Source organism: Grampus griseus (genome assembly GCF_964374135.1).
Source record: "Grampus griseus genome assembly, chromosome: 2".
NCBI lineage: Eukaryota > Metazoa > Chordata > Mammalia > Artiodactyla > Delphinidae > Grampus > Grampus griseus.
The window spans coordinates 14686263-14710780 of NC_139018.1; the positions used below are offsets into that span (position 1 = coordinate 14686263).

The 24518-nt window shown below is 42.5% G+C and overlaps 1 protein-coding gene across 8 annotated transcripts in view; it reads left to right on the forward strand.

The window, feature by feature from the left end:
- The window catches only part of FOXN3 (forkhead box N3), a 405750-nt gene extending 382563 nt beyond the window's left edge, over window positions 1–23187 (forward strand). For 5 of the 8 annotated variants that reach the window (XM_082647216.1, XM_082647219.1, XM_082647220.1 and 2 more), the window contains 2 exons: window positions 15111–15284; window positions 16365–23187. In XM_082647216.1, coding sequence (XP_082503342.1) covers window positions 15111–15284; window positions 16365–16914 — 724 coding nt within the window. In that variant the 3' untranslated portion in view covers window positions 16915–23187. The remainder of the gene's footprint in view (window positions 1–15110; window positions 15285–16364) is intronic. The other 3 variants (XM_082647221.1, XM_082647222.1, XM_082647223.1) reach the window with 1 other exon arrangement.
- The last annotated feature ends 1331 nt before the right edge of the window (window positions 23188–24518 follow it).

Here is a 24518-nt window from a genome sequence, read left to right on the forward strand (position 1 = left end):
AATGGTAAGCCTCTTCCATGAAGCCGATATATCCATGCCTTGACCTCACATTATGAGAGAGACATTCTGTTTTCCGTTCTTTCTTAAAATTGTTTCTGCCTAACCTCCTAGTTTGCCTTTTTGGTTGAGAAGACTTTGAGACCGTAGACTATTCTTACGGGGAGCAACGATCTGCTTTTCTGGGCGGAAGCTAGGTACAGACTTCCAGTTTGTCGTCTTCAGCATCTTTTCAGTGCCTTTGAAAGCGAACGAAGCTCTCCACGTGGCTCCAGCCATTCCCTCAGAGAAGGGAAGAGCCAGGCAGAGCGAAGGGAGGCCTGAGACCGGGCTGGCCTTCAGCAGGAGCTGCTCCTAATTTTAATTCCTAATTTTAAGTATTACCCTCATGGCATATATTATTGCAAAAATTTACTGATTAGCCTCTAGAAGCATTATGTAAAATATAATTTTTTTTAACTGGTTATGTTCTGGTTAGAAGATAACATAGCACTACAGCAAAACAATGATGTCTTCTTTCTGGTAAAAGAGTTGCTACTCATGCAGTCCAGCCAGTGCCTCACCCAGGCTCCTTCCACGGTAAAAGGCCACAAAACAGGTTCAGGGCTAGACCTGTGCATCAGTCAGATCCAGTTGGGAGACAGAAGCCACACTAGGTACTCGAACAGAGAGACTTCAAAATAAAGAACCATTAACCAGGTAGAACGTTATTAACCAGGCAACTGGAAGGGTAACAGAGAACTCAGGGTATCACGGAGGAAACAGTTGTAGGAAGTAGCCACATCCCCTCGGGTGAGGTTGGAATGACTGCCTCTCAAAGCTGGACCTCAGAGCTCAGAGGAGGGGCTGCGGCTGGGATCCAGACCTCTTAGGAGGTACCACTGAGCTGGGCTGGAATCTCTGAGCTCAGAGGAGGGACCCGTGGAAGGACCAGAGGTATCTCTAAGGAGAAAGCTCCTCCTGCTAGGGCACGTACCTCTCAGGGAACGTGAAGAAGTTGGGTCTCCAGTATTGGAAAAATCACAAACTGGATTCAGCACCTACTATAGGAATGAACTGGCGCTGCAGAGGGGAAGAGGCATTGCTGGGGTGACGCAGGAACAGGAAGCACACAGGAAGGAGCGTGTCCCCTCTTCCTCCACCCCCTTCCCAGTCTCTCGAAGGCAGAGCCAGGAGTGCTGCAGAAATGTGGCTTGCCCCAGCCCAGCCTGCTCCAGCTTACGAAACACTACAGTAGTCTGGGGTTGGGGCTGAGTGACAGTAGCTTCATAACGCCTGTCCCCCTACAAAAGCACTCATAGTCGAAGAGTGACCTTCCTCAACATCACAGGAGGTTTAAGCAGAATCATTTCAGTGAAATGTACAACCGCAGTTTGCAGAAACTAAACAAGTTCCCATTTGCATAAATAGAGATAAAGAAAACCATTGTGCCTTAGCAGTCCATTATCCAAATACCAATTCTGCACTTTCCACCTCAGTTTAAGAGACATTAGGGAGAGGAATGTCACAGGCTCTGGAAGATCAGGGACCCTTGCTTATAATACCTTTGCCCTCTTTATGGCCCAAATAGGAGGCAGTGCGACACTTTCAGGAAAAATGAATATAAACATAGCTAGGTGGGTATTTGCGGGAGAGACTGTGTAAAACCCATTAAGAAGTGTTTGGAGGGGAGGGGGGGATCTTGTTTTGCTTTTTCACATTCATTGCAATTGCAATTGTTTTAAATTTGGCCATTTGTCAGTTGAACCTAAATTCAACTAAGGTTATAGGGAAAACAGTCCAGCAGAGAATAGAACAACAGCAAACGTCGTCCGCCAGACCACGTGGCAGTGACCAAGGGTCCCTGGGGGTGTTCACATGTTTACAGGGGTTGCTGTCCCCATCAGTTCAGCTGGGGCTGGCAGGAGGGCCAGAAAGTCGTTAGCACCCCCTGAAGACCTGTTTCCTGCCCTGCTTTGTGTGACAGGTTTTCTGTGTGAGTCTAAGCAACTTCTCCTTAAGTGAAAATATTTGTCTTTCAGGGATTTTTTTTTCCTCCACTGAGTGGCAAAGGCCATGTTTGTTTGTCTTAACTCTGAAACTGTTATTGACATAGATGAAGTGTTACTTTTATTAGCTGATCATTACACAGCTTGTATTTGCTGGGTTCCTTTGCATATAATTATGATGTGTAATCTCCTTGTAAGAGTATCTGTCAATAGCATAATTGACTTTACAGTGTTGACTTTTTACTCAATAACCTCAGGGATCGGCCCATCCTTAGACATCGGAAACCTGCTTATTTTTAAATTTGCTTGGGCAGAGAGTCCTCAAGACACATTTTCCTCAAAATAACTGCTCCCACGTCTCATAGTTTTATGCCCGTGTCTTCTGCTGCTTCTCCAGTGAAATTTCTTGCAGAGAATACACTGAATGGGACAAACAATTCTAGTCCAAGAAGAACTGTTTCTGGAACTCTTGGCAAATGGGAGCATAAGACTTCTTACATTCATAGAATTATGGGCTGCTTCCCAGGTACAGGCCGTAGCACTCTCCTGGGTCTGAGCCACCTTGTTTTCAACTCTTAAGGCTTTTTGACCCCAAGTGACCTCTCAGGTGGCAGAGGAAAATTAAATGTCCAGGGCTTGCCAGAGGATTGAGAGAGAACTGGTGGAAGGGCCATCCTTCGTATGTCAAGAGAGCCCAGAAATTGCATGCATGAACTTGGGAACCAAGTTTCCTGGGTCCATAGCCTGCAGCTGTGTGACCTTGGGCCAGGTGTGCCTGGGCTTCTCAAGAGAAAACCAGCACCTGCCTCATGAGTTATTAGGATTAACACACAGTTACATGCCTGGCGCACAGTAAACATTATACAGGTGTTCAATAAATAAATAATTAGAAAAACAAACAACCCTATTCATAAATGGGAAAGGACTTGAACAGACTTATGTCCAAAGAAGATACACAAGTAATCAATAAGCACATAGAAAAATGCTCAACATCACTAATCATTAGGGAAATGCAAATCAAAACTACAGTGAGATACCACTTAACCCCCATTAGGATGGCACTGTCAAGAAAACAGGAAATAACAAGAGTTGCCAAGGGTGTGGAAAAATTGGAACCCTTGAGCACTGTTGGTAGGGTTGTAAAATGGTGAAGCCACTGTGGAAAACAGGATGGCAGTCCTCCAAAAATTAAAAATAGTAACTGACATATGAGCCATCAATTCCACTCCTGGGTATATACCCAAAAGAATTGAAAGCAGGTTCTCAAAGAGATATTTGTACATCCATGTTCATAGCAGCATTATTCACACAGTAGCTAAAACGTGTAAGCAACTCAAGGGTCCATCAGCAGATGAACAAACAAGCAAAATGTGGTATATATACACACAATAGAATATTCAGCCTTAAGATGGAAGGAAGTTCTGATACATGCTACAATATGGATGAACCTTGAGGACATTTATGTTGAGTGAAATAAGACACTCACAAAGACAAATACTGTATGATTCCACTTATATGAGGTACCTAGAGTAGTCCGATTCACAGAGAGAGAACGTAGAGTGGTAGTTGCCAGTAACTATGGAGAGAGGGAATGGGGAGGTAAATTGTTTAATGGGGACAGAGTTACAATTTTACAAGATGAAGGGTTCTGGAGATGAATGGTGGGGATGCCTGCACAATGTTATGAATGTATTTAATGCCACTGAACTGTATGCTTCAAAAGGGTTAAGATGGTAAGGTTTTTTGTTTGTGTATTTTATCACAAACTTTTAAAAAGGAAAAAAAAATGAGTAATGGGGAGAGCCTTATGGATTCATCCAACCTGCCCTCCACAGACCTTCCCAGGCCCCCTTTCTGGGTATCTGAAGCTCAGTCCCAACCGCCAGAAAAGGCTTTAGATTGGGCTTCTGTGCCACCTTGAGGACAGTGCACATTTGTGGCAAAGCCATGGTTTTGAGGAGTCATGACAGTAGTCTAAACCATAGCCTGTTGTAAAATTATAAGGAAGCTCCATTTGATCACCACCTAAGGCTGCTTAATTTCATTTGGATCTCTAAGAACCTCAAGTGAAAACTGTACTTCCCGTGGAACAGGAAGCAAGTCAGAAATTAATGGTTCTATACATACAAAAGATTAATACGTAAGGTCCTGTCCATATAGAGTCACCAGGAAAACCTACGTATCAGCTTTAGATCTACTCCTTGTCATTCTCTTTGTCTTTCCCTTGGAGAAGGTGTTTGTCACAGGAGTTTAGGAAGCCTGCAACCTTCAGTTTTAAGATAAGGTGGGGACCAGTTATACAACTGGAGGGAAAGTTTGCCACTGATCTCTTTCTTTTGTATTGTATTTTGTTTTGTTTTTTAAAAGCCAAGTACCTGTCAGATTTTATCTTCTGAAACCATGGTCTTTGAAGGCAATTCTAAAACTCAGTATGAGGTTATGCTTAGTGGTGGGAAGGAGAGGAGGAAATATTACTAAAGGGAGCGGTTAAAGGGAAAAGGAAAAAACAGTACCAGGAGGACAAAGGATGCACAAGAGTTCCTGCTCGGCTGCCAGCTCGGCTTTTTGTCTTGACTTCTGTCTCTTCTGGTCCAGAAATCTAAACAATGACCTGCAAGTTCCCTGTGTAAAATTTGATCAGCGTTCTGGAGCTGCTCCTCGTGTTTCAAATCAATGGCATTGGTTTGAAAGTCCAGGGGGCTTTTCCTATTGTATCTAAAAATCCTCTGCTCTCCCGGTATGCAGACCTGTGCCAAATGCAAAACGGTTCATAGAGGAGAGTTTTAGGATCACTCCTGTTGTGTTCTGCGATCTAGTACAGAGAGGGAGTCACATTTACCTCAGTCTTTTAAGGGGACGATTTGCAGCTCATGGGAGAAAATTATGCTCCTTCCTGCCCCCGCCCTGGCGGTGACCACTGAGACAGAAGTCCTGGAGTTGTTGGACCCATATGCTTCCTGGCAAGGGCTACCCAGCTGGAGCAAGCATCAGAGGCCCCTGCACCCACTATCTGAAAGATAACCATAATCCCAAATTTTGTATTTACTGTTCCTAGGTTTCTAAAAGTATTTTTGATATCTGTAAATACTGTATTTAGTTTTGCTTGGTTTTGAGTTTTATATAACTAGAATGATACTATATGTCTTCTTTCCAACTTGCTCTTTTTATTCATTATTAAGTTTATTTGGTTTGCTGCATATAGTTGTAACTGATGATGATTTTCATGGCTGTATAATATTCCACTCTGTGGCTATACCACAATTTTTTTTAAGACATTTGAATTGTTTATAGTTCTTTGCTGTTACAAGCAAAGCCGCTATGGAAATTCCTATACATGGCTCCAGTTTCATTTAAGATGCATGTCCAGGTGTGGGAATTGTTGGTTTGTAAGGTATGAACATGCTCAGCTTTACCAGATGATGACAAATTGTTTTCTAAAGTGCTTGTATCCATTTACACTCCTACCAACAGAGTATGATGCTTCCCATTCCTCTTCATCTTCACAAACATTCGGAATTGTCATACTTTGCAATTTCAACCAATCTAGTGAATATGTGACAGTATCTCATTGCATTTTAATTTCCATTTCCCTTCTTACTAAAGATATTGCACAGTTCTTCATATATTTAATTGGCTGCTTGAATGTGCTCTTTGATGGATTGCCTGCTCAACGTTTTTATTCATTTTTCTATCAGGTTGTTTCTGTTTTTCTTATCTTTGTAGGAGTTCTTTGTATATTCTGGATATTAATCCTTTATTGACTATATGTGTTACTAATAACTTTTCTAAGTTTGTGGATGGTCATTTCACGGTCCATAGTAATGTCTTTTGATGAATAGAAACTCTTAATTTTCATGCTTAGTAATCATTTTGTAATGAAATCTAGTGTCTTTAAAAAGCCCCTGTTCCAAGATCGTATGGTCTTCTATAGTTTTTTTCTAAAAGATTTAAAAAGTTTTTCCTACTCATTTAAATCTATAATCCATGTGGAGTTAATTATTTGTATATTGATTTTTTCCAGCAACCTTGCTAAATAAAATAAACCGGCTTAGTAACTTTAATAATTTATCTGTAGATTCTTCTATGTATAAAATTATATCTTATATAAATAATGGTGTGGATTTTTCTAATTCTTATATCTTTTATTTTTCCTGTCCTATTGCAGTTAGGACCTCTGAGTAAAAGTAATGGTAATAGACATCTTTATATTGTGTCTTATTTTAAAGGGAGCTATGTTATTGAACAATTGATAGAATGTTATAGGTTTTTTTAGGAAATATACTTTATCATAACAAAAAAAATTCCTTCTATTTTTGGCTTGCTATGATACTTTATCATAAATGGTTGTTGAATTTCATCAACGAAATGTTTACATCATTTAAGATAACTATAAATTTTTTCTCTCATTGGTTTTTTTTGTTTTTGGGGGTTTTTTGCGGTACATGGGCCTGTCACTGCTGTGGCCTCTCCCGTTGCGGAGCACAGGTTCCAGATGCGCAGGCTCAGCGGCCATGGCTCACGGGCCCAGCCGCTCCGCGGCATGTGGGATCTTCCCAGACCGGGGCACGAACCTGTGTCCGCTGCATCGGCAGGCGGACTCTCAACCACTGCGCCACCAGGGAAGTCGATCAACCCTCTCATTGTTTTTTACTTGGTGAATTACATTATAAATTCCCAATTTTGAGTAAAATCTGCATTTCTGATATGCTTATGATACATTATATTTTTTACATATTGCTAGTGTTGGTACGCTAACATCTTAGGTATGAATTTTGCATATTTGTCCATGTCCATGTTCCTCTAGTGCTATTTTTATCTAGTTTTCATGTCAGGATTACATTATTCTCATATAATGAATTAAAGAGTATTCGCTGTTAGATTCTCTGAGATTAGGTAAGATTGGAATTATCTATTGCTTAATGTTTGATGGAACTTACTTGCAAGACACTGTGGAGCTGGTGTTTTCTTTGTGGGGTGATTTTTTTTTTTTTTTTTTTTTTTTTGCGGTACGCGCGCCTCTCACTGCCGTGGCCTCTCCCGTTGCGGAGCACAGGCTCCGGACGCGCAGGCTCAGCGGCCATGGCTCACGGGCCCAGCCGCTCCGCGGCATGTGGGATCTTCCCGGGCCGGGGCACGAACCCGTGTCCCCTGCATGGGCAGGCGGACTCTCAACCACTGCACCACCAGGGAAGCCCCTGTGGGGTGATTTTTAACTATTGATTTAATTTCTTTAATGATTATAGTATAATTTATTTTTTATTTCTTTTAAAATTCATTTTGGTAACTGTAGGGATTTGTCCATTTCACCTGTTTTCAAATATGTTGGCATAAGGTTGTATCTATTCTCTATTTCATTGATTTCTGCTACTTTATAATTTCCTTTCTTTCTTTGAGCTTATTCTTTTTTGTTGTTTGGTCTGGATTGGATACTTTTATTTTAAACTTTTCTTCTTTTTATATAAAAGTTTAAGGTTATAATTTCCTTCAAACTACTGCTTAGTTGCATCTGTAAGTTTTGATATCTTTTATTTTTATTATTGTTACAGGTTCAAAGTATTTTCTAATTTCCATTTTGATTCCTTCTTTGACCCATACATGTTTTTAAAAGTGTGTCTTTAAATTTTCAAACCTAGGAGGAGATGGTTATTTCTTATTTTTGCTTTTAGTTACCTCTTCAACATTGATTATTAATTATAATACATTGTGGTCAGAGAATTGACCTGTAAGATACTGCTTTTTTGATATTTGTGGAGACTTGCTATGTGGTCTAGTAGTGTATATCAGTTTTTATAAATATTTTGTGTGTGCTTCAAAATAATATACCTTCTCCATTATGAGCACATGTTCTATGTATGTCCATTAGATCAAATCTACCTATTAACCATGTCTGTGTGTGTTTTGGGAGGGGGCTGGTGGAGGGAAGGAAGGAGATGTGGGTTTGATCATTTCTCCTTATAGCTCTTCCAATTTGGAGTGTATTTTGAAGCTATCTTATTGGAGGTCTCCATGTTTAGAACAGTTATATCTTCCTGGTGAATTGAACCTTTATGAATGTTTAATGACTCTCTTTATCTGTAATAATGATTTTTGCCTTAAAAATCTATCTTATCTGGTTTTAATGTAGCTACACCAGCATGGCACGATGTTTTTCCTCCTTTTACTTTTAACCTTTCTTAATCCTTATGTTTTGGGTTCATCTCTTATAAGCAGCATATGGCTTTTTAAAAAGTCTGTGTTAATGATCTTTACCTTTTAATGAAGATTTTTAGCCCATTTTAAATGACATATTTGGATTTATTTCTACCATCTTAGTTTGCATTTGTTTGTCCCCCCTTTTCCAGATTCCTTTCTAACATTGTTTTAAATTGATCATGATTCTTCCACTCCTCATTCCTTTTACCCCTCTTCTGATGGTTTAGAAATTATATATATTTTTCTCTTCTTTTAGTGTTGATCCTTGAACTTTTAACATGAATATTTTAAAATGTGTAGAGTTAATCAGTATCTTTAACCTCCTGATCGATACAAGGCCCCTGGAATGCTTTAACTTCTGTTCTCTTCACCTCCCAAATGATATGCTACATTTGTCGAGGACTTTAGTTCTATTTCAGTTTCTCGTTTGTTTGTTTTTTTTAAGTCAGTTGTTATTATAGTCAGCCCTCCGTATCCACAGATTCTGCATCCATAGATTCAATCAAAATATTCGGGGAAAAAAAAGAATTCCAGAAAGTTCCAAAAATGAAAATTTGTTTGCCCTGTGCACCAGCAACTATTTACATTGCATTTACATTGAATTAGGCATTATCAGTAATCTAGAGATGATTTACAGTATATGGGAGGATGTGCGTAGGTTATAAGCAAATACTATACCATTTTATATAAGGGACTTGAGCGTTTGCAGATTTGGGTACCTGTGGGGGTCCTGGAACCAAAACCCCACAGACACCAAGGGACGACTCTATTGTATTGTCTGGTCAATACCTGAATACATTTTCTTTGCTTATCATTTTTTTTCTTGCATCTGAGACCTTTCTTCTTGTTTTTATTTTTCATTTTTATTTTACAGTGGAGTATAGTAGATTTACAATGTTGTTAGTTTCAGGTGTACAGCAAGGTGATTCAGTTATACATACACATATATCTATTGTTTTTCAGATTCTTTCCCCATGTAGGTTATTACAGAGTACTGAGTAAAGTTCCCTATGCTATATAGCAGGTCCTTGTTGATTATCTATTTTATATATAGTAGTATGTATATGTTAATCCCAGCCTCCTAATTTATCTCTCCCCTCCACCTTTCCTCTTTTGTAACCATAAGTTTGTTTTCTAAGTCAGACCTTTCTTTTTGGATCATTTTCTTTTTTTTCCTGAAAAATATTCTTAAGAAGGTCCTATAGATGAGTATCTGCTTTTAATTAAAGTCTTAAATTTTTGTCTGAAAACATATTTATTTTGCCTTCATTCTTAGACAATAGTATTGTAGTTTGACAGTTATTTTTTTTCTCTTTCACTTTGAGAATATTGTTCCGCTTTCATCTGTGTCACTGGTTTTATCTTAATTGCTACTTCTCCTTAGGTAATGTGTTTCCTTTCTACTCCTTTTTTTTTCTTTGTATTGTCTGTGATGACTATGATGTCTCTAGATATGCATTTCTTTTTATTTATCCTCCATGGGATTTGTTGGCTTTCTGAATCTGAAGATTGGTAACTTCCATCAAAACTAGAAAATTCTCAGCCATTTTCTATTCTGGGATTGGATCTTCCCCATTTTTCCTTTCACCCTGGAACTCCAGTTAGATTTATATTGGATCTTCTTACTGTGTGCCGTTATTACCCAATCTCTCTTCCATATTTTCAATCTCTTCATCTCTCTCTGCTGCATTTTCTATCATATCTTTAGCTCCATCTTTCAATTCACCAATTTTTTTTTTACTTTTTTTGTTTTACAACTCAATTACATTGAGTTTTTTAATTTCAGGGATTATATTTTTTCAGCTCTAGAAATTCTATTTGATGCATTCCAAAACCTGTCTGCTTGGTTTTAATAATCCAGTCTTTCTTTCTAATATTTGTCAATTCCTTCTTTTATTTTTTTATACATAGTTTACATTCTGTGCCTAATTATTGCAATATTTTCAGACTTTGCAGTTCAGATTCTATAGGATGTTTTTTCTGTTGTCTCTTTATGTTGGTGTATTTCTTCTGTGTTTAATGATTTTTTTTTTAATTGTGAACATATGTTCCTTAAAATCTTATCTGTGGGAATTCTTTGTGGCCTGGGTTTAAAGTATGTTCTTCCAAAAAGGGTTTGTATTTTCTTCTAGTAGGCACAATTGGGCACTTGAAACTAAATTTAGCTTAAGGTCTTTTGGTCCACACAGTAGAATTCTGGCCTCATACCCGCAAGACTTCAGGCTTGTGGTTAAAAATTCTCAAGGGAGGCTTTTCTTGTCTCCAGTTCCATCTGGAGCTGAGGTCAAGGCTGGCTTTTATCCCCATTGTCTGCCTGTGAGGGGCAGTTATTTTTCCCTAGGATCTCATTGAAGGCGTCATCATTCAAGGGTCCTAGCTTTTTATGTGGCATTTTTACATTTATACGTTCCTAGTGGCCTTTTTGGTGATTTTAGGTTATGAGCTTCTACTTGAATGTTTGATTAAACTTGATATACAGGAATCCTGATGGCCTCAATGTGGCTTGCTTTCTTCAAGAGAGCATTTGCTTTTAAAATTTCTGCTGGTAGCCTGGGGACCAATGCATCCAAGGCCACTTTAACCCCCTCAAGGGGCCACAGAAACCCGGGAGCTGCCAAAATCAATCCTCCTGCCGCTCCCTCCCCCTAAGATTGGGCTCTTGTCCCAGGGCTAGAGGAGGCATTTGCTTCATGAAAACCCTGCCTTTCTTGGTTGCCTACTGCTCACGTTTCAGATTCTGTCCCGTTTTTTTTTAGATTTTCGTCGGTGTGTGTGTGAAGTCCTTTTGGTACATGTGCATTTATGTAGAGCTTTAAGAGTACCCTTATTTTCCAGGGAACCCAACAATGACTCAGAAATATGTTGCTGCCCTTTATCCAGTATCTTTTGTATGATAGTTGGAAGAATGCCTTCTAAATATCTCCTCTGCCAACTGGCTGGAAATGGAAGCTTCAGGTCATCTCTTGTCCTCTGTGTCTTTCTACCTACAGTCGGTTTTGGACAGAAGCGCCGCACTTCGAGTGCTGCTTCTATAATCCCATTAATTGCACCTTCTTTTCACAGTTGGCAAAAGACCAGTATTCTCAAGTAAATCCCTAAGGAGGACAACTTCACCCTCAATGCTAGCTAGGTTTAAAACCACCAGCTCCAGAGAGAGAACCCTAGTACACAAGTGAAAGGTGGAGACAACACTGATGAAATCAATACTGATGATACGATAATGGAACAAATCATGAACCCGTAAAAAAAACGAGCAAAATGGCCATGTCTGACCAGAAGCTATACCTTAACTTGTTAGTTGCAAGCGTTGCTCATTGTCGGCCTGAACTAATGTGATTTCTCACCTTTTATGTTCAGTATTTCCTGCCCACCCACCCCCACCCCCCCGGCCAATTTGACAAGAGAATGAATACCAGGTTTTTATTTGAGATGAATAACATGCGGTTCTGTGTCATCCTAGTAGAATCAGGTGGCTTTAATTTATGCTCACATGAGTGTTGTGAGTACTGTTACATAGAAACTCAGCTGAAACTGAAAAATGGCAGGCATTTCAGATGTATCGAGTGCTCATTTTAATGAATGATTTTTAAGGAGGTGGTTAGAAATCCCCCTTCCAACATGTCCAGGTTGCCCGGTTTCTTCTTTTAAAGTAATTGGTTCCCCGGAATGACAGCCCCTGCAGCAGGAGGTCTCTGACACCAAGTCAGTGCAGCCAGCATGTCCCACCATGAACAACATTGCATCGAGTGATTAATAATTGAAGGAGCTTGTCTCTTCCTGCTGAGCTTGTGTGTAATTTATGGATCAGGAGCCCATGCTAAAATCTCAGGGAAAGCTAATTGTATCAATATCGAGTGTGAGAGAGATGTATTTATATTGTAATTCTGACTCCGTGAAGTTACGTCTGTGTACCTGTTTTCACCCAGAAATATTGTCAAATGGTAAGTTGTTTCCTGTCTTCATCACAGTAAGCTTGCTTCCTGGGGGGGACGGAGACATTTCAGTTTCCTGCCTGAGCCGTCTTTGAGATCTAGCAGGGCCACCTCGGATGAGTCACGGGGCTCCCTGAGTTTATTCTCTTTGTCTGTCTGTGAAGTGGTTGTGTGGGGCCGGCGCTGCAAGGTGTGGGTTGTGGAATCCCTGTTGACGTGCAGTGTGTTTCCAGGAGGAACCAGAGACCCTGCACTGCACAGCCTTGAATTCATGAGCTAGGGAAGTGATTTGCTTCTCTCTTATCCTTCACTTCTATGATGCCTTTAAGAAGAAGGTCTCAGTGTGATTCTGGTGTGTCTTGAGTGCTTCTCTCATGCTTGCTTATATCCTTGTGGTTTTTTTTTTTAAAGTATAGTTGATTCACAATGTTGTGTTAATTACTGCTGTACAGCAACGTGATTCGGTTATACTCATATATACATATTTTTAAATATTCTTTTCCATTATGGTTTATGCTTGCTTATATCCTTGAAAGAGAAAGAGACAAAAAGAAGCTCTCAGGCTCAGAACGTTCCCTCTTATGACAGCAAGGCACTGAAATGTACCGTTGCTTTCATTCTGGTGTATTTCTCCCACTCCTCTACCCTGCACCCCAAACGTTTTACTTAAAAATATGTTTCACCTGTGGAAAAAAAAGAAAGAGAAGCACAATGAACACCATATATACCTTTCACCCAGATTCACTAAGAATTAGATTTTTGCAACACTTGCCTTTTTCTTACTCTTTTGCTCCCGGAATTCTCTCCCTCTCCTCTCCCGCTCCGTCTCCCTCTTCATACGTGCTCAGAGATGTATCAAATTCTGCTTAACTGTGGTAGTGAAGTGAATCATAAGGCCCATGTTGTTAAAAAAAAAAATAAGGATTCAGAACTGAATTGATTTTCTAAAAGCCAACCATAGCCCAGTCAACTCATCCAAGTATAGCTGGGTTCATTCAGAACCCTCTTAGGTTAGTTCAGTAGACTAATTATTTGGGGATTTCACAAGAGTTAACCGGCAACAGCAGCAATCCTGAGAACCATTGTACGGGACTTTCATTTTCATTCACTTTAATACCTCTTCATAGCTACCTGTACAGTTTATGACATTTACCCAGTTTCATGTTTGGTAACACCTCACAGGAATCTTTCCCTGGCCACTTTTGTGCATCCAAAACACAGCCAAAAAACAGGAAGTCTGCAGAAAACGTATCGCAGAGACCATACCCCAAAGCACAGGGGCTGTCTGTACAGGCAAGCCCGTGAGGAACTTCTGTCTCCGAGCCTCTTCCCTCTTACTTTATGCTGCATTCCCATCAGCCTGCTGACCTGGCCTAGAAGGAAAATGGGACTGCTTGGGGCAGCAGAGAGAGCTCTGGGCAGGCAGACAGCAAGAGAGGGGACGGTGTCAGAATTCTCAGGCACCCCTAAGAGCCGTCTTCTGTGCTTGGAACTTTTCATTTTATCGTCACATAGCCCCGTAAGGCAGATGAGGGGCCTGTAGAAGGTCTCACTAATAAACAGTGTTGGGATGTGAACCCCAAAGTCTGTCTGTCTTGAAAGGCAGGCTGTTTCTATAAGGACTTTGGGGAGGGGGTGTCGGTCTGGGATCACAGAGTGCAAGGCAGCTGCTGGGATCCTTCCGGAGCCTGCTAGGACTTTATCATACAGATGCACACATTGTCATTGTCACGGTTTATCGTGATGATCGTAAGGCATCTGGCAAGGATGGAATTTTGATAACGGCCCTCATGAATTTTGCTGGTGCACATTATGGGGGCGGGGGGTTCCTCACCACCAGCTTAAATTTTTTTTTTTTGGTCAGATAATCTAAAATTGAACATTGGGCTCTTTATTTTTTTTAATTTATTTATTTTTTAATTTTTCATCTTTATTGGAGTATAATTGCTTTACAATGGTGTGTTAGTTTCTGCTTTATAACAAAGTGAATCAGTTATACATATACATATGTTCCCATATCTCCTCCCTCTTGGGTCTCCCTCCCTCCCACCCTCCCTATCCCACCCCTCTAGGTGGTCACAAAGCACCCAGCTGATCATCCTGTGCTATGCGGCTGCTTCCCACTAGCTATCTGCCTTACGTTTGGTAGTGTATATATGTCCATGCCTCTCTCTCGCTTTGTCACAGCTTACCCTTCCCCCTCCCCGTATCCTCAAGTTCCACCAGCTTAAATTTAACGGAGCACCAGCAGGAAGGAGATGCCTGCTACACCGTTTACACCAAGGACTCTCCTCGCCTCTTCCTTTCTCTTTGGCCTGCAACAGGATCTCCCTGAGCCTCGAGGCCCACAGGGGTGGCAGGAGAGAAAGGGAAGGGGCTCCAGACTGACTCTCATTGGAGGGCCCACCCCACAGCCTTTCTGCCGGGGCCGCTTCCTCAGGGAGTGTCTGGGAAGACGTGCTGGTGGAGACCCACAGCCATCTCCCCAGACTTCCTACTCTCTGCCAAAGAATCCCATCTGCTCCGACACTTGCTCGGTGTATCTGTTGTGGGTCCACTCCGTGCCTGGCACAGTGCTAGCCCCTGAGGACAGGGCCTAGCACCACTGGGCCCTGCCTTGTGGTGCTAACTCTTTAACAGGAACCACCGACACTGGACATCACCACACGATCATAGTTATGGTGGGAAGTGCTGTCTATGGAGGGAACGTAGGGTGCTTACAGTTGGGGCTGTGTAGGAAGGAAAAGTGTGCCCATCTTCCCAAGATCTAGAAATATATTACCCGTGGATGAGTCTACGGGAAATGGGGCCAACATGGTACAGTGGAACATCCTCCTCCCTGCCCAAAACCTCCGGCCCTCCCATCCAAGGCCAGGGAGGCCATGTCTTCCACAAACCTCCTTGTGCCCTCCCTCTGCCCCCTCCAGCTGTAAGTAACCCTCCCCACCTGTGTGTCTTCATCTCTGATCACTGCCTCTTATGAACACCTTCTGTGTGCCAGGCACCATCAGAACCACAGCTGCCGTGCAGACAGGATTGGTGCTCATTCCACAGAGTGTATGGCCGAACCAGGAATAAGCATCACCGTCCTTGCCGCTATGCCAGGCGCTGGTCCAGGTGCCGGCAGGCGTTCGCCCACATCCTCAGCCCAACAACCCCGTGAAGCAGGGGGCAGGTACTATACCCACTTTGCCAGTAAGGAAGCACAAGGGAGGTCCGTTCACTGCTCAGACATGTGGACACAATAACATGATCAGAGGTGTGATGGGTGCTGTCGGGTCCCAATGGGAATATATAGCAGGTGACCTAGTTGTAGGGAAATCAGAAAAGAGTGAGAGTCGGTCTGATGATGTTACGAAGAGCTCAAGCTTAAGACTTTGGTTCTCATCCCAGCTCTGCTACTCATTAGCTGTGTGGCTTTAAGTAAATTACCAGACATCTCCAGACCTCACTTCCAGCATCCGTAAAATAAGGATGCTAATATAACCACTTTATAGAGTTAAACGCAATCATCTGTGCAGACGCAGCAGGGCGCCTGGCAGGTGGTAAGTTTAGTAGATGGTAGCTTATTGCTGTCTCGTCTGTGATCTAACCATGACTTGCTTCTCTGTTCATCTGTGCACATTTTTGTGACAGTCTGGATTTGATTCCACCTCGGATGCCTCCCCCCGGCACCCTCCCTAAGGCCGTGCATTTCTATTAGGTGTGCAGTGAATATTTGTGGAATGAATGAATGAGGGAAGGGACGCAGGAGTGAGTAGCTGTCACCACATGACAGATATCTCTTTTTCCTGAACATCAGATTTAGTCCTCCAACAAAAGGCTCCTACCAGAGCCGCTTTAGAACAGAGCGGGCTTTTTTCTCTGAAGTACCCAGCCAGCATCGCCCGGTGGTGTCTCCTCCGCGGTGTTGATGGGTATGTGAAACCAAGCACAGCTTGATTTTTATGGTTTAATAGAAGAGATGGCGCTTCCACCGCTGTCACTTCAAAAGAGTGTAGTTTTGATGTCTGAGCTGCACAACTTGAGTGAAAATGTCAGTGATAGGAGATAAGCAGGGAAGACGGAGGTGTCAGGATTTAGGACCCTGTCTTCAAAGCGGACCCACCTGTTGGGGCATCGCCGGATTGGATGTCAAAGCGTCTGCTGTGGCAACTCAGTGGGCTGCTGGGTGTCTCGTCACAGGGGTTTAATCCGTGTCCTCTCTTGTCTCCCGTTCCCCGCCCCTCTCCCCGCCGCTGTCCCCGCCCCGCAGGAATGGCCTCACCAGCTGCCGGATGCGGACTGAGAGCGAGCCTTCGTGTGGCTCCCCGGTGGTCAGTGGAGACCCCAAGGAGGATCACAACTACAGCAGTGCCAAGTCCTCCAACGCCAGGAGCACCTCGCCCGCCAGCGACTCCGTCTCCTCCTCCTCGGCCGACGACCACTACGAGTTTGCCACCAAGGGGAGCCAGGAGGGCAGCGAGGGCAGCGAGGGCAGCTTCCAGAGCCACGAGAGCCACAGCGAGACGGAGGATGATGACAGGAAACGCAGCCCGAAGGAGGCCAAGGATGCTCTGGGGGACAGCGGCTACGCGTCCCAGCACAAGAAGCGCCAGCACCTCGCCAAGGCAAGGAAGGTCCCCAGCGACACGCTGCCCCTCAAAAAGAGACGCACGGAAAAGCCCCCCGAGAGCGATGACGAGGAGATGAAAGAGGCGGCGGGGTCACTCCTGCACTTGGCGGGGATTCGGTCCTGTTTGAATAACATCACCAATCGGACGGCAAAGGGGCAGAAAGAACAAAAGGAAACCACAAAAAATTAAAAACAAGTCACTGATTTGTTTTGAACTTACGGCCATTTGGTTTCAGCATGTCAGGAGATTTCTAATGATTTGTGGCAATATCAGCAATTTATTATTATTTTTTCTTTTTTCTTTTTTTTTTTTTGGTTTGGTTTTCTTTCTTTCTTTCTTTCTTTTTTTTTAATTTGCCCCCCTCCTTTGTTTTGGACCCTTAAGAATTTTATGTTTAAAGGAGATTGAAGCCATAGAACTCATATTGACACTCAGCTGTTTTACAAAAGCTTTTCATTATCTGAAGACAAAACCGAAAAAGCCAAAATTACCATTGCTTCCTCCAGCTTGTCAGAAACCCGTGGCTGAATCCACAGGGATGGCAACAATAATGCCACGGGGATACACATCTGGCACTTAGAAGGCACGTGTGCAGAGTAACCATCGATCAGGCCCAACCTTTAGGTTTAAAAGGTCAGGATGTGCACCCAGTTGGGTTCGCTGAGTGAATGCACGTAAGGCAACTGAGGAGAAGGAAGGAGCAGACCCAAGTTCGTGGCGCTGGGCATCAAATTGTGCCAGAAAACCCTTGGCATTGCCCCAAGCGTGCGATGCAGGGGTGGGTAGGCGGTCACCAGTCCTCTGTGCTTCTTAACCGTGAAGCCTAGTAGCATCTTCCGGGGTGGACACTGGACCATTCATGTTCAACAGGTGTCAGTGACTCATGAGAAGAAACTGGGTCAGTTTTTAGTGATGTTGCTAATCACTGAATTCTGTTCTACATTAAATGAAGAGAAGGTTCCACAAGCCATAAGCCTGAAGGTTGGTCCTGCACACACGCGTGTGCACACACACACACAGACACACCACACACACACACACACACACACGAGAGAAAAAGAAAAAAACTGATGCAAAAAACAAGCTATGTCTTCTTAACTGCCCAAGTGAAAATCAAGTTCCAAAAAATTACAGTAGCTGTTAACAAAGGAAATCATGGTACAAATCTTTTTCTGTCTGTCAAAACCATTTGATCCAAGTGAAAGCAAAACAAAACAAAAAGCTACAGAACCTGCCATTAGTATTGTGGTGTATTTTTAAAAGATGAAAGGCACATTGATGGACAACTAAAGTAAAACATGGCAAAAAAGAAAGGAAAACAAATTCCTATACTGCCCTCAAAATGGAGTTTGCAATTAATGTCAGTCAAGGTTCATCTTTGCGAAAATCAATGATTTCCACATTCAGCCAGTGTAGCCAGCAGAAATTTCTGATCCACAATGCATGGAATTCCTTTGAAAAAAGAAAAAAAAAAGAAAAAAAAATCACAAAAACACAAACTTTTTTTATTCAAAAATAAAGTTCTTGTAAGGTAAACAATGTATTTAGCATGAAGCATGAATTATTTTCATATAAATATAGAAAATAGAGAAAAGGCTATGCCTCTAATTTTTAAGCCCTTAGGCTTAGAGGTTCTTTTGGTTTTCTTCTTTTTTTCCTTTTATTTTCCTTTCCTTTAATTTTTTTCGTTGTTTTTTTTCCCCCCTTTTTTCCAATTATTTTGTTTTTGTTTTTTGAAGCAGGTGTTTAAGGTTTAACCTTCTTCAGGGACAAATTCTGACTGTTGGGGAGCTTACTCTGCAATACAAAATCTCTTCATGTTCTGGTAGGGCCTGGATGGTGGAGCTCTGCACTGCCTTGTCTGCACTTCAGCCCCGACCCCCTCTGATTCTCTGTTGAAAAGTGTGTCCTTTCTCTTTGTCTGTACATGTTTACCATGACGCAATAATTTGAGGGCAAACTTAGTAGTGAGTGTGTATGATAGAATCAAGAGAATTATGGGACGCTGACTTGAGAAAACCATGACCATGATTTGGTTTCGAGGAAAAAGGCAGTGAATAATTATGCAAATTCACCAGGAGAAGGGGAAACACACTAATGGGCCTTATTGGATGAGGGTGTGAGTTAGGGTACACGTGAAGGAGGAAGTGACACGGGTGTTGGAAGGACCAGCCCCAGATGTTTTCCCGTGACGCCATCTCATGGTGGGAAGGAGGGGCTGGCCGTCTCTACCACCTGGGCACACGAGCCAACCTGGAATGAAGCCCACCTAGATTGTGAGCGCTGAATCTAGACAACCAGATGATGCCACGCAGACCAGAAACTCCTGTTATCTTTGCCTAAAAGAAATGATCTGGGGAGATCCAGAGAACCCTCTAAAAGAATTTGATCTTCCACCCACATGGAAGGGAATTTTAAAACATAAACAAAAATGCCCACTCCCATGGCTCAAGATATGATGGTGAGGGAGAGGGAGGGAACTGGGGTGATCTTGATTTTTAAGATAGGACAGGGTGGGCCATTGTGGAGCCCATCTGCCAGCATCAGGCACTGTCAGAAGCTCCATCAGCCAGGACGGTGAAAATTAACTGGTGCATTGTATTCCTCTGGGTTGCTGCTGAGAGAACCTGAGGGGAAAAAAAAAAAGATCTACGCCCCTACACAGGTCAGATTCATTACCTGAACCTGAAAACTTCCAGCATACTTGTTCAGGGTGTAGATGGGAATAAGGATGTCTTTTTGAAGTGCTCTGTTCCCTCTGTCTCCCCAAACATCTGACACCCCAAAAGCCATCCACAGCTGTGGAACCTGGGTGACACTTTCTGTGTTGTCAGCTGACTGAGCCCACCTCAGTCCCCCACCCTCACCCCACCCCCAAGGTCAAATTCAGACTTCCCTTCTGAAAGACAGAGGTAAACATCCAGGACTGTTTCTGGCAGGGGATTTCTTCCAATTCAAACCCCACCGTGGGCTGTCTCCCCTCATTTCCTTTTTCTAAAGGAGCAAAGGCCTCTTTTAGAAAATAATAAAATGCAATGTGTGTGATTTACTTTTCTGATCTCTTTGAGAAATAGATAAGTATCTTATAAAAGTGTGTTCTTAACTCCAGAACCACTCTTTTTGCATAAATACCTCATCGGGCAGCTTTCTAAGTGTTATTTTTCCCGAGTCTCCCTCAGTCCCTCCGTAGGAGCCGCTGGGAGACCTGGGGGAAACTTTAGTGAGGGTACTTTCTTCTATTTTTCTTCTGTTTTTGGAGGCATACACATTATGCATAACCAAAACAATGGCTCAATTGTGTTTAACTTTGTATTTTGATTGTTGAGAAAAAAAAAAAAAGTATCGATGTGTATGTGGCCGTTTGTAGTGAATTCATTGCAGAATGAGGTTGTCCATGTCCTTGCCAAGCCAAGGGGCAGGAGGCACCCTCTCTCACCCCCTCCTCCAAGAGCAGTAGAGAATTTAAGCACAAGCCTATTTGTGAAAGAATATTTTGCTCAAGTGTAATCACTTTAGTCTTGGAATTTCTTCCCAAACGTCAGGTGTTCTTTTAGCTTCCAAACTAGCCTATGTACTCATTAGTCTGACAAAAATTGCCTGAGCACCGTTCAAGGGGTGTGGTGTTTTTGCTTTCATTTCTCCTGCTGGGAGAAGTGGCGTTTCATGTGTCATTCCAGTATCTCACATACTCACGTGGGGCAGGGGGGAGGGGAAAATGGGGAACTATAGCAATATTTGAAGATGCTTTTGGAAAACAAACGTGAACACATCCGTCGGCACCATGACATCTACAGTTACTTGCTGTTGGTCCTCGGACACATTTAAGAGAAGGAGATTGTAAGCTCTTTTTTCTTAAATGATATACACGTAGACAGTTATTTTTATGCTTCTACAGTTGTCTTTTATCTTCACCTAGTATTATGTGGAAAAAGTTTGCATCATAGATTTTTCCCAGCCTTATGATATACCCTAAGCTCCTACTTCCCTTCCCCCTCTCTAAGCAGTACATATACGTTCAAGAGTTCTTTGGTAAAACTGTCTATCTGAAACTAAAATGAACCCAACCCACATCGAGATGGTGGTGTGAGAAAACCCTGGCCAAGACAACTGTAGCAGGTTTTAGTCTTGGGGCTGAGTTTTTAGAAGGGATGTGTGGGAGGCTTTTCCTAAGAGCTGATTTTCAGCATGTCTAGCCCTTGCTAGGCATAGCTGTGAATACCACGGGGCCACTGGAGAAGGCCATCGCACTGAATGTTGGTCTCACCCGGGACGGCTTCAGGCTGTGGGCTCTGTAGAGTGAAAACCGTCCGGATGGCTTTTGCGCCCAACTCAGTCCTGGGACGCGGCAGGACTGCTCGGCACCAAGCGCTACCAGTTCCTCCTTTCAGTGACCGCCACTCCACGTGTGTGGGCCCTTGGCCTCTGTCATCAAAGGGCTCTCGGAGAAGGAATCAGAGTTATGTACAAGTGACCTACATGGGAGGGTTTTCCATATGGGATTGGATTCAACTCAATGTGACTTCTCTTTCCCTTTTAAACTTGATTCAGGTTGGGACTCGTTTCTTTCTGGTGGATCACAGCTGCCCAGATGTTGCCTTTTTCTTTTTTATGTTTCTGTAGAGGAGTACTTTTCTTTCATCTTCAGGATTTTTTTTTTTTTTTTTTTGCCACCAAAAGAACACATTTGAACTCCGTGTCCCCTCTTGATTGTGACTTAACCAGTGTTGACAGTTAAATCCTTTGTGTCGTAGGTCCCAGCTCGAATACTATATCAAACACTGTTATGCACATAATGCAGCACTGTGATCTAATTTAAATAATACTTTTTTATTATTTATACTACTATATATAATATACATCAACACTTTTGCTATATAACCTAAGTGATAACCCTCTTTTTAGTTACCTGCCAAAACTCCGGGACTTTGGTTTATATTGCAGTTAACACAGTTACAAAGTTGTAATGGTGTCTTTTTTTTTCTTTTCTTCGTAACGGAATGTGTAAATCAAAGTATATACGTTGTGTGGTGTTCCCCCTTCTGGAATCCCATGAGGATTTACACGTGGCATTCAGTGTTCTGTATAGTCCTGCCTGCCTTTGTGAATTCATCTGTCAACCCCTCTTCCTTTGAGAGAGAGCCGGTGATGGTGGTCAACTCCTGTTCTCTCTCTCTCTCCCCTACTGGTTAGTCTTGAATTAAGCACAGACTCATCAGCTCCGTTGCTTTATCATGAATATAGCGTGTGACCTTGCAATTCTTCCACAGTTCAGCAAACAAGTGCTAGCTTCACTGACCAAAAATTAAGGAAGGAAAATCCGATTTTTAAAACGATCCATCTTTTAACAGCCGAAACCAATGTGTCTATGGTGCTGCATTTTGCTGTCTGTCCTACTTTTGAAATCAGACTTGGGTGAAAGATCACTTCTGACTTACTGTGATCATGCTCACAAGTACCCTTCCTGTTCGTTTTGTTAGTGTTGAAATCAAGACTATTTATTTGGAATAGATGCAACAGTGTTGTCCACTGTATTTCATTTGCAAAAGTTGAGAATAGCCTTCCCTACTTTTTGCAAAGAGTTAATATTCCATATTGGATTCTCAAAGACTTCGATATGGTGAATCTATCAAACCTAGAAATTGTCTTTCATCCTTTCATGACTGTGGCCTGAGTTCCCAACCCCTCCCTTTTTTTTAGATGAAACCCTTAGCACAATTTCAGTTATTTAAACACTCAGCATTTCTTGAGTATGTATGTTGAGACATCGACGCTCACAGCTGATTCAGTAACCAGTTTCCTGCTGTCATTCACACTCACTACTTATACTGCCATGGTAACAATGTGGAAGAAACAAGTATCCGTGTATGTCTGGGAAGCATTATACACTTGTACATTTTTTTTATACTCTGATTCTGTAACATTTCTGAGTTCTGCTTTTGTTTTACAGAAAAATAAATAAATAACAGTGATAAAGCAATCAGAAGACAAGAGGTTTACTCTCAATACTTAGGGTCATGTGACCTCTGGCCAATAGACCTCGATGGCCAAATTCATTTACTAGAGTAATAAGGTTTCAAAAGCCAATTTTTTTCGGTATTTTTTTCTGTATGAAACTGCCAATATCATGACTAGAAAGGGAGAACCATAGAGGAGACAGTGACGTTCAGTTGCGTTTGTGTTACCTAGAGGAGCGGTGTGGAAGCAGGCACAGTCCGCCGAAGTTTAGGGACCTGATGGTGTTGCTTTGGAGGCATTCATACTTGCATTTCGCATTCTTCGTATGTAATCATATTGCCAAAGACAAACTATTTCATCATTTATTGTAAATAACACTTTTCCCCAGACCTACCATAAAGTTTCTGTGATGTATTGTCTTCCAGTTGCAATAAAAATTACTGAGTTGCATCAATTGAAGAAAAATGCCACGTAGTATTGTGTGCACTGCGTCTCCACGTGCAAATGCTGAGCAGTAAAATCATTTCTATTTCTTACCTGCACTAGGGTATGTGTTCTGTTTTTTACGGTCTGGTGTTAGAGTCTCCACTGTACTTATCTGTGCCTATCCTCACGCATGCTTGTTTTTCAGTAGAAAATCACACATCTTTTGCAAATACACAGATTCACAGCCTAAGGGTGGGCTCACCTGTGGAACCCCGGAGAATTCCAACTCTGACCTGAAGAATTGTTGGACAGCAGGCCTCCTGCCACGAACCTTAGAGCTTATGGTTAAGAAAGAGTGTGCCTTTCATTTGGAAATTGTCAAACGATATATTAAAATTATACAATGGGACTGGAGCCTGCCAGCCTATCCCAGGTCCCGAGGGCTTCTTAGGATAACTTTCCTAACCCTGAGACTCTGACCTTCCAGGATTTAATCCATCACCACTCAAGGGCCACACACACGCCCTAAGAGGCACGAAGGAGCTGGTTGGGAGAGGAGTGGTTGGGACAAGTAATAGGTCCCAGGGCACCAGTCACCGTGCTGGAGGAGTAGAAAGGCTGTTCTTTCGGAGTTCTGGTTCCTTTTGTGATGGTTGTTCTAGTGTACTATGTCCATCTGTAGATCTCACAGTGGCAGCAGCAGCCCTCGTAGATCTGGTCTCCACCGATACCCTTCTGCTGGACCCTCATACTCATGGGTGTCTTCTAGGTGCCCAGGCTGTACCTCCTGCGGTCAAGGTGTTACTGCAAAATCACTTCTAGTGGGCCTGCTGGAATGGATTCCCAGCAAGGCTTCTCAGAGTGGTCGCTCCAGGATCCAGTATGTTTGCCAGGGTTGCAGCCATGTCCATTTGCACTGTTGGAATCACCTTCAAAGCTGTGGTGCTCCCTCCTGGTTGACAGATCTTCAGTATTTCAGGGGAATTGATTGGGAGGAATAGCAGAAAGTCATTTGGGTCAAATCTGATGAATCGGGTAGTTGACCAAGTTGGGTATGACAATACCAAACATAAAGTGTGGCCACCCACCATAAAAAGCCCATATCAAACATTTCGTAAGTGATTCTCAAGGTGTCTGAAGACAAGACAGCCAGTTAGATTATCAGAATATCTGAGGGAACTCTGTCAAGATGATAACACCTCCAAAATTCTGATCTGACCTCCGGGGGACATTGACCATTCCACAGAAGAGAGGGAAAAAAATCTGGTAGTTGTTCGTAACCTGCAGTGAAGACCGTTTTTTAAAAGACTCAAATATAAGTTCAGAGTATTGTCAGGCGACTGATTTGAAAGGACAGCACTCGCATGTCTCTGAGCTGCTTCTACGTGTGTTCAAGCAGTTTTACTTCCTTC